The sequence below is a fragment of the Coregonus clupeaformis genome, chromosome 23, assembly GCF_020615455.1.
Source record: "Coregonus clupeaformis isolate EN_2021a chromosome 23, ASM2061545v1, whole genome shotgun sequence".
Classification (NCBI taxonomy): domain Eukaryota; kingdom Metazoa; phylum Chordata; class Actinopteri; order Salmoniformes; family Salmonidae; genus Coregonus; species Coregonus clupeaformis.
In genome coordinates, this window is record NC_059214.1 from 53702304 (window position 1) to 53716198 (window position 13895).

Sequence of the window (13895 nt, forward strand, 5' to 3'; positions counted from 1 at the left end):
CAATGATCTACTTAGTTTGGTAAGGTGTATGTTGCTCTCTGGCGTATTGCTCTCAGGTACTGTAACTAGTGTATTTTACCCAAGGTGTACAGATGTCAGGTGTGTGTAGTCATGTGTTGTCCCACTCACCTCTCTATAATTGTGTTCAAAGTGGCGGAGCAGCAGACATTGCTCCAGCTTGGTCTGATGTCTCACCCAGAACTCATCAAACGCCCGTTCTGTCTCATTCAACTGGGAAAGCAGTCTGATGGAGGAGAGGGAGAGAGGGATGGAGAGGGGGTGGAGGGAGAGAGGAGAAGATGGATAGAGGAGAGGGGAGGAGAGAGATGGGGAGGGAAAGATGGTGAAAGGGTAAGAGAGAGAGGGAGAGATGGGGCAGAGGGGGTGAAAGAGAGAGATGGGGCCAGGAAAAGAGAGATTGAGAGAAAGAGGGAGAGAAGATTAGAAAAGAGGAGACACTTTCTGCTATTCCTCTGTGTGTGTTTTGCTCACTCTACTGAGTTGAATGTGAAAGGTGCCAGCCTGTGTTGGCTTCTCTGTCACCAGTGTTCCCCAAAATACTCCTTCTGACCTCAGATGACCCAGCACTGCCAGTCCTTATCATGGTGATGAGCAAAAGCTGGTGTGTGTTCTAACCTCTTGCGTTCATCAAGTTCTCCAGTGTTCTAGATTTCCTGTGTATCTCTGAACCATGTGTTCTAGGTGCCCTGAGTGTGTTCTAACCCCAATGTTCTAGAATCCTAGTGTGTGTGTTCTACCCAAATGTTCTAGGTTCCTAGTGTGTGTTCTAACCCCAGTGTTCAAGGTCCCTGAGTGTGTTCTAACCCCAGTGTTCTAGGTTCTCAGTGTGTGTTCTAACCCCAGTGTTCTAGGTTCCTAGTTAGTGTTCTAACCCCAGTGTTCAAGGTTCCCAGTGTGTGTTCTAACACCAGTGTTCAAGGTTCCCAGTGTGTGTTCTAATCAAATCAAATATTATGTCACATGCGCCGAATACAACAGATGTAGACCTTACAGTGAAATGCTTACTTACAAGCCCTAAACCAACAATGCAGTTTTAAGAAAGAATACCCCCCCCAAAAAATCACAAAAAAATACAATATAAAATAATACGAAATAAAAGTAACAAATAATTAAAGAGCAGCAGTAAAAATAACAATAGCGAGGCTATATACAGGGAGTACCGGTACCGAGTCAATGTGGCTAGTCGAGTTAATTGAGGTAATATGTACATGTAGGTAGAGTTATTAAAGTGACTATACATAGATAATAAACAGAGAGTAGCAGCAGCGTAAAAGAGGGGGGGCAATGCAAATAGTCTGGGTAGCCATTTGATTAGATGTTCAGGAGTCTTATGGCTTGGGGGTAGAAGCTGTTTAGAAGCCTCTTGGACCTAGACGTGGCGCTCCTGTACCGCTTGCCATGCGGTAGCAGACAGTCTATGACTGGGGTGGCTGGAGTCTTTGACAATTTTTAGGGCCTTCCTCTGACACCGCCTGGTATAGAGGTCCTGGATGGCAGGAAGCTTGGCCCCAGTGATAATAATAATAATAATATGCCATTTAGCAGACGCTTTTATCCAAAGCGACTTACAGTCATGCGTGCATACATTTATTTTTATTTTTTTGTGTTTGGGTGGTCCCGGGGATCGAACCCACTACCTTGGCGTTACAAGCGCCGTGCTCTACCAGCTGAGCTACTGAGGACCACGTGATGTACTGGGCCGTACGCACTACCCTCTGTAGTGCCTTGATGTCGGAGGCTGAGCAGTTGCCATACCAGGCAGGGATGCAACCAGTCAGGATGCTCTCGATGGTGCAGCTGTAGAACCTTTTGAGGATCTGAGGACCCATGCCAAATCTTTTCAGTCTCCTTAGGGGGAATAGGTTTTGTCGTGCCCTCTTCACGACTGTCTTGGTGTGCTTGGACCATGTTAGTTTGTTGGTGATGTGTACACCAAGGAACTTGAAACTCTCAACCTGCTCCACTACAGCCCTGTTGATGAGAATGGGGGCGTGCTCGGTCCTCTTCTTTTTCCTGTAGTCCACAATCATCTCCTTTGTCTTGATCACGTTGAGGGAGAGGTTGCACCACACGGCCAGGTCTCTGACCTCCTCCCTATAGGCTGTCTTGTCGTTGTCGGTGATCAGGCCTACCACTGTTGTGTCATCGGCAAACTTAATGATGGTGTTGGAATCGTGCCTGGCCATGCAGTCATGAGTGAACAGGGAGTACAGGATGGGACTGAGCACGCACCCCTGAGGGGCCCCCGTGTTGAGAATCAGCGTGGCGGATGTGTTGTTACCTACCCTTACCACCTGGGTGCGGCCCGTCAGGAAGTCCAGGATCCAGTTGCAGAGGGAGGTGTTTAGTCCCAGGGTCCTTAGCTTAGTGATGAGCTTTGAGGGCACTATGGTGTTGAACACTGAGCTGTAGTCAATGAATAGCATTCTCACATAGGTGTTCCTTTTGTCCAGGTGTGAAAGGGCAGTGTGGAGCGCAATAGAGATTACATCATCTGTGGATCTGTTGGGCGGTATGCAAATTGGAGTGGGTCTAGGGTTTCTTGGATAATGGTGTTGATGTGAGCCATGACCAGCCTTTCAAAGCACTTCATGGCTACAGATGTGAGTGCTACGGGTCGGTATTCATTTAGGCAGGTTACCTTAGTGTTCTTGGGCACAGGGACTATGGTGGTCTGCTTGAAACATATTGGTATTACAGACTCAGACAGGTTGAAAATGTCAGTGAAGACACTTGCCAGTTGGTCAGCGCATGCTCGGAGTACACTTCCTGGTAATCTGTCTGGCCCTGCGGCCTTGTGAATGTTGACCTGTTTAAAGGTCTTACTCACATCGGCTACGGAGAGTGTGATCACACAGTCGTCCGGAACAGCTGATGCTCTCATGCATGTTTCAGTGTTACTTGCCTCGAAGCGAGCATAGAAGTAATTTAGCTCGTCTGGTAGGCTCGTGTCACTGGGCAGCTCGCGGCTGTGCTACCCTTTGTAGTCTGTAATAGTTTGCAAGCCCTGCCACATCCGACGAGCGTCGGAGCCGGTGTAGTACGATTCGATCTTAGTCCTGTATTGACGCTTTGCCTGTTTGATGGTTTGTCGGCGGGCATAGCGGGATTTCTTATAAGCTTCCGGGTTAGAGTCCCGCTCCTTGAATGCGGCAGCTCTATCCTTTAGCTCAGTGCGGATGTTGCCTGTAATCCATGGCTTCTGGTTGGGGTATGTAGGTACAGTCACTGTGGGGGCGACGTAATCGAAGCACTTATTGATGAAGCTAGTGACTGATGTGGTGTACTCCTCAATGCCATCGGAAGAATCCCGGAACATATTCCAGTCTGTGCTAGCAAAACAGTCCTGTAGCTTAGCATCTGCTTCATCTGACCACTTTTTTATTGACCGAGTCACTGGTGCTTCCTGCTTTAGTTTTTGCTTGTAAGCAGGAATCAGGAGGATAGAATTATGGTCAGATTTGCCAAATGGAGGACGAGGGAGATCTTTGTATGCGTCTCTGTGTGTGGAGTAAACGTGGTCTAGAGTTTTTTCCCCTCTGGTTGCACATTTAACATGCTGGTAGAAATGAGGTAAAACAGATTTAAGTTTCCCTGCATTAAAGTCCCCGGCCACTAGGAGCGCCGCCTCTGGATGAGTGTTTTCCTGTTTGCTTATGGCCGTATACAGTTCATTGAGTGCGGTCTTAGTGCCAGCATCGGTTTGTGGTGGTAAATAGACAGCTACGAAGAATATAGATGAAAACTCTCTTGGTACATAGTGTGGTCTACAGCTTATCATGAGATACTTAACCTCAGGCGAGCAAAACCTCAAGACTTCCTTAGATATCGTGCAACAGCTGTTGTTTACGAATATACATAGACCGCCACCCCTTGTCTTACAAGGCTGCTGTTCTATCCTGCCGATACAGTGTATAACCAGCCAGCTGTATGTTATTCATGTCTTCGTTCAGCCACGACTCAGTGAAACATAAGATATTACCGTTTTTAATGTCCCGTTGGTAGGATATTTGTTCCTGTAGTTCGTCCACTTTATCATCAAGCGATTGTAAATTGGCCAATAGCATCGATGGCAAAGGCAGGTTAGCCACTCGTCGCCGGCTCCTTACCAAGCACCCCGTTCTCCTTCCGCGATATCTCCTTTTCTTTCTACTGCGAATGACGGGGATGAGGGCCCTGTCGGGTGTCTGGAGAAAATCCCTCTTGTCCGACTCATTTAAGAAAAATTATTCGTCCAGTTCAAGGTGAGTAATCGCTGTTCTGATGTCCAGAAGCTCTTTTCGGTCATAAGAGACGGTAGCAGCAAAATTATGTACAAAATAAGTTACAAACAATGCGAAAAAACACACAAAATAGCACAGTTGGTTAAGAGTCCATAAAACGGCAGCCATCTTTTCCAACCCCAGTGTTCAAGGTTCGCAGTGTGTGTTCTAACCCCAGTGTTCAAGGTTCCAAAGTGTGTTCTAACCCCAGTGTTCATGGTTCCCAGTGTGTTCTAACCTCTGTACGGTGGCCAGGTTCTCCAGTTCGTCCTGGTTCATGTTGTGGTCTGGGTCTCTAACCACTGGTTCATTAATACTCTCCAACAGTCTGCTGCCCTGTCCTAAAGCCACCAGCAGATCCTCCTGGAGGCACAAACACATCAGGGGAATCAGATACACACACCAACACCATCACGCTGATATCAGTGGTGTGGGATAAAGACAATAAGACAATGATTTACGTAGATTTAACCCATCATATTATTTTGTGTATTCATCTTCCTGGAGGAGAGTGTGTGTGTGTGCTCTGTACCTTCATCTTGCTCTTCTTGTTGGTGTGTGTCCCCAGTAGGTTGCTGGTAGCCTGGATGTCGTTGGGTAGTTCAGTCTCTGCTAGCTCTGTCCCAAACGACTGCAGGATCTGAGCTGTTCTCTTTACCATCAGAGCAAAGCCCTCAATGGCCTTCACACAGATGGATATAATACATTGTTAGATAATAACATGCATAGCTTGACTGGGAAAAAGGTTATTAGTCCAACACTAGGGAACTGGGCCATGGTTCTAGTGTTTATGTTGTGTGTTCACTGTGTATTTGTTGGTTGTTTGTTTGCTGGATGTGTATCTCTGTGTGTGTGTGTTTGATTTTGATTAATTAGGATCCCCATTAGCCCATGCCAGAGTATGTGAGCGGAGCGGAGCAGAGCGTGCCCAATTTGGCTGGAGAGTGGAGTGAGATTCCCAAAGGCTGGAGCGTCGGCCTTCTCGCCCGCTCCAATTTCGCTCCAGTAGCGCTCACTTCAGTTCAGCGCATGCCCGGCCCAGCATGCAGTTGTAGTCTTCTTGTGTCCTGCTATAGCCCCTTGCTTTAGCTACTGTCATAGAGTTCGCTAAATATTTTCATAAAGAAACTGATAAAACACACAGGTGCTAAATCAAGGTGGCTTACAAAAATGAGGACCAAGAGCGGTGATGGAGTGTCCACATCTAAAGAATCATTGTGGAATCTGAAAAGACACTTATCCCAAAAGCATGATGGTCTACTTACTATGTGTACATGCTAAAAGAAATGAACGAGGTGGGTAGATAACTAAGTGTGTCATTGTAGCAAAGTATTTATAAATCAGATCTCTTAAACGTTTCGTTCATTTTCGTTCTATTATCTTCACAGTAGGCCATCATTGATTTTGGCCCAATAGGCCTGGCATATTCCAAACGTTCAAGGAGATTTCCGTTTTGATTGGGTTATTTTGCCTAAAAACCTTTAGGCCTATCTAAATAAAAAGAAAACTGCATTACTGCATTACTGCCCAGCCTGGCAGAGTGGCCAAAAGGGTGTTTAGCATCCCCAGTGGCTCTGCAAGTGTGGAGATGATATTCTCCGCTGCTGGCCTGAAGCCACAGACTGGCCAAATTTGTGTTTCTAAAAATGAATTCTAAAAATGAATTCAAAGGTACTAATAAGTAATTTTTCGTTTAATTTGTATTTAATTCTAAGTAAGTCACAGCCTATATGCGCATTTACAGTGGGGGAAAAAAGTATTTAGTCAGCCACCAATTGTGCAAGTTCTCCCACTTAAAAAGATGAGAGAGGCCTGTAATTTTCATCATAGGTACACGTCAACTATGACAGACAAATTGAGAAAAAAAATCCAGTAAATCACATTGTAGGATTTTTAATGACTTTATTTGCAAATTATGGTGGAAAATAAGTATTTGGTCACATTTTGGTATTTTGGCTCTCACAGACCTGTAACTTCTTCTTTAAGAGGCTCCTCTGTCCTCCACTCGTTACCTGTATTAATGGCACCTGTTTGAACTTGTTATCAGTATAAAAGACACCTGTCCACAACCTCAAACAGTCTCACTCCAAACTCCACTATGGCCAAGACCAAAGAGCTGTCAAAGGACACCAGAAACAAAATTGTAGACCTAAACCAGGCTGGGAAGACTGAATCTGCAATAGGTAAGCAGCTTGGTTTGAAGAAATCAACTGTGGGAGCAATTATTAGGAAATGGAAAACATACAAGACCACTGATAATCTCCCTCGATCTGGGGCTCCACGCAAGATCTCACCCCGTGGGGTCAAAATGATCACAAGAACGGTGAGCAAAAATCCCAGAACCACACGGGGGGACCTAGTGAATGACCTGCAGAGAGCTGGGACCAAAGTAACAAAGCCTACCATCAGTAACACACTACGCCGCCAGGGACTCAAATCCTGCAGTGCCAGACGTGTCCCCCTGCTTAAGCCAGTACATGTCCAGGCCCGTCTGAAGTTTGCTAGAGTGCATTTGGATGATCCAGAAGAGGATTGGGAGAATGTCATATGGTCAGATGAAACCAAAATAGAACTTTTTGGTAAAAACTCAACTCGTCGTGTTTGGAGGACAAAGAATGCTGAGTTGCATCCAAAGAACACCATACCTACTGTGAAGCATGGGGGTTGAAACATCATGCTTTGGGGCTGTTTTTCTGCAAAGGGACCAGGACGACTGATCCGTGTAAAGGAAAGAATGAATGGGGCCATGTATCGTGAGATTTTTAGTGAAAACCTCCTTCCATCAGCAAGGGCATTGAAGATGAAACGTGGCTGGGTCTTTCAGCATGACAATGATCCCAAACACACCGCCCGGGCAACGAAGGAGTGGTCTCGTAAGAAGCATTTCAAGGTCCTGGAGTGGCCTAGCCAGTCTCCAGATCTCAACCCCATAGAACATCTTTGGAGGGAGTTGAAAGTCCGTGTTGCCCAGCGACAGCCCCAAAACATCACTGCTCTAGTGGAGATCTGCATGGAGGAATGGGCCAAAATACCAGCAACAGTGTGTGAAAACCTTGTGAAGACTTACAGAAAACGTTTGACCTGTGTCATTGCCAACAAAGGGTATATAACAAAGTATTGAGAAACTTTTGTTATTGACCAAATACTTATTTTCCACCATAATTTGCAAATAAATTCATTAAAAATCCTACAATGTGATTTTCTGGATTTTTCTTTCTAATTTTGTCTGTCATAGTTGACGTGTACCTATGATGAAAATTACAGGCCTCTCTCATCTTTTTAAGTGGGAGAACTTGCACAATTGGTGGCTGACTAAATACTTTTTTCCCCCACTGTATTTAGTGTGTTTAAATGCAGTTTAATATCACATGTAGCCTATTTGAAATGATGTTCACTTCTTACATTCACCTTTTCAACAGCTAGTCTTACTGGGGTCCGACACATAACGAAAAATACATTACAGACAAAATACTTTACAATTTACATACATTAAAAAACATTAACATGTAGTGTGTGTATGTGTGTATCTATCAGTTACATATACAGTGCATTCGGAAAGTATTCAGACCCCTTGACTTTTTCCACATTTTGTTACGTTACAGCCTTATTCTAAAATTGATTAAATAGTTTTTTCCCCTCATCAATCTACACACAATACCCATAATTACAAAGCAAAAACAGGTTAATAAATTTTTGCTCATTTAAAAAAACAAAATAAAACTAAAATAGTTCATTTACATAAGTATTCAGACCCTTTACTCAGTACTTTGTTGAAGCACCTTTGGCAGCGATTACAGTTCGAGTCGTCTTGGGAATGACGCTACAAGTTTGGTACACCTGTATTTGGGGAGTTTCTCTCATTCTTCTCTGCAGATCCTCTCAAGCTCTGTCAGGTTGGATGGGGAGCGTCGCTGCACAGCTATTTTTAAGTCTCTCCAGAGATGTTAGATCGGGTTCAAGTCTGGGCTCTGGCTGGGCCACTCAAGGACATTCAGAGACTTGTCCCGAAGCCACTCCTGCGTTGTCTTGGCTGTGTGCTTAGGGACGTTGTCCTGTTGAAAGGTGAACCTTCGCCCCAGACGGAGGTCCTGAGCACTCTGGAGCAGGTTTTCATCAAGGATCTCTCTGTACTTTGCTCCGTTCATCTTTCCCTCGATCCTGACTAGTCTCCCAGTCCCTGCCGATGAAAAACATCCCCACAGCATTATGCTGCCACCACCATGCTTCACCGTAAGGATGGTGCCAGGTTTCCTCCAGATGTGACGATTGGCATTCAGGCCAAAGAGTTCAATCTTGGTTTCATCAGACCAGAGAATCTTGTTTCTCATGTTCTGAGAGTCCTTTAGGTGCCTTTTGGCAAACTCCAAGCGGGCTGTCATGTGCCTCTTACTGAGGAGTAGCTTCCGTCTGGACACTCTACCATAAAGGCCTGATTGGTGGAGTGCTGCAGAGATGGTTGTTCTTCTGGAAGGTTCTCCCATCTTCACAGAGGAACTCTGGAGGTCTGTCAGAGTGACCATCGGGTTCTTGGTCACCTCCCTGACCAAGAACCTTGTCCCCGATTGCTCAGTTTGGCCAAACGGCCAGCTCTAGGAAGATTCCAGAGAATTATGTCATGGCTTTAGAAGCTTCTGATAGGCTAATTTACATCATTTGAGTCAATTGGAGGTGTACCTGTGGATGTATTTCAAGGCCTACCTTCAACTCAGTGCCTCTTTGCTTGACATCATGGGAAAATCTAAAGAAATCAGCCAAGACCTCAGAAAAAAATTTGTAGACCTCCACAAGTCTGGTTCATCCTTGGGAGCAATTTCCAAACACCTGAAGGTACCACATTCATCTGTACAAACAATAGTACGCAAGTATAAACACCATGGGACCACGCAGCAGTCATACCGCTCAGGAAAGAGACGGGTTCTGTCTCCTAGAGATTAACGTACTTTGGTGCGAAAAGTGCAATCAATCCCAGAACAACAGCAAAGGACCTTGTGAAGATGCTGGAGGAAACAGGTACAAAAGTATCTATATCCACAGTAAAATGAGTCCTATATCGACATAATCTGAAAGGCCGCTCAGCAAGGAAGAAGCCACTGCTCCAAAACCACCATAAAAAAGCCAGACTACGGGTTGCAACTGCACATGGGGACAAAGATCAATTTTTTTTGGAGAAATGTCCTCTGGTCTGATGAAACAAAAATAGAACTGTTTGGCCATAATGACCATTGTTATATTTGGAGGAAAAAGGGGGTGCTTGCAAGCCGAAGAACACCATCCCAACTGTGAAGCACGGGGTGGCAGCATCATGCTGTGGGGGTGCTTTGCTGCAAGAGGGACTGGTGCATGCTTCACAAAATAGATGGCATCATGAGGAAGGAAAATTATGTGGATATATTGAAGCAACATCTCAAGACATCAGTCAGGAAGTTAAAGCTTGGTCGCAAATGGGTCTTCCAAACTTCCAAAGTTGTGGCAAAATGGCTTAAGGACAACAAAGTTAAGGTATTGGAGTGGCCATCACAAAGCCCTGACCTCAATCCTATAGAGGCCTTCAAACCTGACTCAGTTACACCAGGTCTGTCAGGAGGAATGGGCCAAAATTCCCCTAACTTATTGTGGGAAGCTTGTGGAAGGCTACCTGAAACGTTTGACCCAAGTTAAACAATTTAATGGCAATTTTACAAAATACTAATTGAGTGTATGTAAACTTCTGACACACTGGGAATGTGATGAAAGAAATAAAAGCTGAAATAATTCATTCTCTCTACTATTATTCTGACATTTCACATTCTTAAAATAAAGTGGTGATCCTAACTGACCTAAGACAGGGAACGTTCCCTAGGATTAAATGTCAGGAATTGTGAAAAACTGAGTTTAAATGTATTTGGCTAAGGTGTATGTAAACTTCCGACTTCAACTGTACATGTCAGTACATACACACAACAAGTAGGTCACATTGGGGAAGAGTCATTGTGCCGTGAGGTGTTGATTTATTTGTTTTTTTATACCAGGTTTGCTGTTCACTTGCGCTACATAAGATGGAAGGGAGTTCGATGCACTCATGGCTCTGTATAATACTGTACTTTTCTCCTTGAATTTGTTCTGTACCTGGGGACTGTGAAAAGACCCCTGTTGGCATGTCTGGTGGGGTAAGTGTGTATGTAAGTTGACTATGCAAACAATTAGGAATTTCCAACACATTAATGTTTCTTATAAAAACAAGAAGTGACACAGTCAGTCTTTCCTCAACTCTTAGCCAAGAGAGACTGGCATGCATATAATTAATATTAGCCCTCTGATTACAATGAAAAGCAAGACGTGCAACTCTGTTCTGGGCCAACTGCAGCTTAACTAGGTCTTCTTTGCAGCACTTGTGTGTGTGTTTACTCACAGTGCGGTGTGAGATCCACTTCTCGTGGCAGTACTCCTGGGTTCCTCCCAGCTCAGTAGTCAGTTGTGTCCGGTCTATGTAGGAGTGGAGCTCAGTCACAGAACTCAGCATAATCACCTACACACACACAAGCATCAATTTAGGATAGAAAAACGTAAATGGTGAATGTAGTCTATGAATGTGTGTGTGTGTGTGTGTGTGTGTGTGTGTGTGTGTGTGTGTGTGTGTGTGTGTGCGTGCGTCGGCTGCTGTCTGTACGTACCGGCACCTTCATCTTGAACTCATCCTTGTTGAACTTGAACAGGATGTCTGAGAGAGTCCTCTGGAATAAGGTGGTGGGCCTCAATACCAGAACCAACTGCAGGTTCCCTGGGAACGAACCCTACACACAGAGAGAGGGGAAGAAAGAGAGGGGAGAGGGGTAGAGAGTGGGATGAGGTAGAGAGAAGGGTGGATGAACTTCTATAATACAGGAGTAGACTGCATCCCCCTTTGCTCTCAGTTTAGACAACCCAATAGTAAGAGACATCCTGTGAGACACATAGGCATGGACACACACACACACACACACACACACACACACACACACAGGTATCAGTGAAAGGCATAATAAGGACATTTGATACCTCAGGATAGCAGGCAGTGACATTTACCAAGATGCCACTGCATTCATAATGTAGCAGCTATCACTCACATGCACGCGCACACACACACACACACACACACACACACACACACACTTTAAGGGTAGAATAAAGCTGAGAGACAAAGACCTTGGCGGGTCAGAGAGAGACTATTAAAAAGCAGACCCCGAGACATTATAATTCAGAGCCAAATTAGCATACAGTGTATATCCCTGAAGCCTGCTAGTTCTGATGAGGTAAGACTCAAACTGTACACATAAAGCCACAGCAAGATCAATATTATTGCTTTAGCCGGTGGTGGGGACAGATTCCCATTACAGAATTGATGCGTAAGTTAATGTAGCACACACACACACACACACACACACAGGGGTTTGATTGATTGGAGAGAGACAGAGAACGCTGGCCTAAGCAGAAATGACAGATCTAAGACTCCAGTAGGGAATACACAAACTTAATGGAATGAATGAATTTATAAACTGTTCCTCTCTGCAGCCCAACTAGAGAGAGCTCTTAATTACCTTTGACACTACAGTACAGTCACTATGAAAGAAACTGGCCATTCACTAGCAATGTACCCTACAAAACCACAACATCCGCTGGAAACAAGCAAGGCAGAGGAAGAAATGAATGTAATGCAATTCAGTAGAAGTTGTTTTGAAAAGGGTGGTTGGGTGGATTTAGAAGACCGTATATATAAGGAACTAGTCTGACTCCCAGATGAGGGTTGTAACCGTTCGACCGTAACCTTCTGACTGGACGCCCCTGGTGGGTTGGTAATTGCGGTCATGGCCCACTGGTTCTGGTCGAAAACAGTAGAAACAGACAGGTATACACACGCACACGTGCACACACATCAGGCTGGTGAGTGGGAGTGTAGACAGTATGTCTCTAGGGAGTGAGTGAAACCAAAGTAACCCTATAGGCTTTTAATTAGGGACCACACCATAAACAACTGCTGCTCTCTCCCCATCTCTCTGCCTGTCTCTCCCAGTCTGAAAACCACCCATGCATGGCAATGTACTACATGCCTCCCATTACCAGCCTGTCAGGCTGTAATGCCCCCCCTTGTGGGATTAATAAAGCTTTCAATTTGAAATGAGGGAGGGAGCATTCCATGTCCCAGTGGAGCCTGGGTGTTCATATTCATCGCTCTCTATATATCTTCCTCTGTCTAGGATAATCATCTCTCTGCCACACATTCTCTTCAGTTCAGTGAAACTCTAAGATGAGGCTTTTGTGTCAATTATTCTGTGTGTGTGTGTGTGAGTGTGTGAGTGAGACAGCTCTGTCCACATAACGGTGGTGCTGAAACCAAGAATGCAGTCATATGGGGTTAAACAGCACTTAGGATATACAGTGGGGAGAACAAGTATTTGATACACTGCCGATTTTGCAGGTTTTCCTACTTACAAAGCATGTAGAGGTCTGTAATTTTTATCATAGGTACACTTCAACTGTGAGAGACGGAATCTAAAACAAAAATCCAGAAAATCACATTGTATGATTTTTAAGTAATTAATTTGCATTTTATTGCATGACATAAGTATTTGATACATCAAAAAAGCAGAACTTAATATTTGGTACAGAAACCTTTGTTTGCAATTACAGAGATCATACGTTTCCTGTAGGTCTTGACCAGGTTTGCACACACTGCAGCAGGGATTTTGGCCGACTCCTCCATACAGACCTTCTCCAGATCCTTCAGGTTTCGGGGCTGTCGCTGGGCAATATGGACTTTCAGCTCCCTCCAAAGATGTTCTATTGGGTTCAGGTCTGGAGACTGGCTAAGCCACTCCAGGACCTTGAGATGCTTCTTACGGAGCCACTCCTTAGTTGCCCTGGCTGTGTGTTTCGGGTCGTTGTCATGCTGGAAGACCCAGCCACGACCCATCTTCAATGCTCTTACTGAGGGAAGGAGGTTGTTGGCCAAGATCTCGCGATACATGGCCCCATCCATCTTCCCCTCAATACGGTGTAGTCGTCCTGTCCCCTTTGCAGAAAAGCATCCCCAAATAATGATGTTTCCACCTCCATGCTTCACGGTTGGGATGGTGTTCTTGGGGTTATACTCATCCTTCTTCTTCCTCCAAACACGGCGAGTGGAGTTTAGACGAAAAAGCTCTATTTTTGTCTCATCAGACCACATGACCTTCTCCCATTCCTCCTCTGGATCATCCAGATGGTCATTGGCAAACTTCAGACGGGCCTGGACATGCGCTGGCTTGAGCAGGGGGACCTTGCGTGCGCTGCAGGATTTTAATCCATGACGTCGTAGTGTGTTACTAATGGTTTTCTTTGAGACTGTGGTCCCAGCTTTCTTCAGGTCATTGGCCAGGTCCTGCCGTGTAGTTCTGGGCTGATCCCTCACCTTCCTCATGATCATTGATGCCCCACGAGGTGAGATCTTGTATGGAGCCCCAGACCGAGGGTGATTGACCGTCATCTTGAACTTCTTCCATTTTCTAATAATTGCACCAACAGTTGTTGCCTTCTCACCAAGCTGCTTGCCTATTGTCCTGTAGCCCATCCCAGCCTTGTGCAGGTCTACAATTTTATCCCTGATGTCCTTACACATCT

General features: G+C 45.1%; 1 protein-coding gene across 8 annotated transcripts in view; it reads right to left on the reverse strand.

The window, feature by feature from the left end:
- Positions 1–13895, reverse strand: part of LOC121553953 (guanine nucleotide exchange factor DBS) — a 52371-nt gene that overhangs the window by 8794 nt on the left and 29682 nt on the right. For all 8 annotated transcript variants that reach the window (XM_041867398.2, XM_041867368.2, XM_041867374.2 and 5 more), the window contains exons 5-9: positions 10934–11053; positions 10672–10788; positions 4816–4965; positions 4522–4646; positions 130–244 (exon numbers count right to left, since the gene is read on the reverse strand). In XM_041867398.2, coding sequence (XP_041723332.1) covers positions 130–244; positions 4522–4646; positions 4816–4965; positions 10672–10788; positions 10934–11053 — 627 coding nt within the window. The remainder of the gene's footprint in view (positions 1–129; positions 245–4521; positions 4647–4815; positions 4966–10671; positions 10789–10933; positions 11054–13895) is intronic.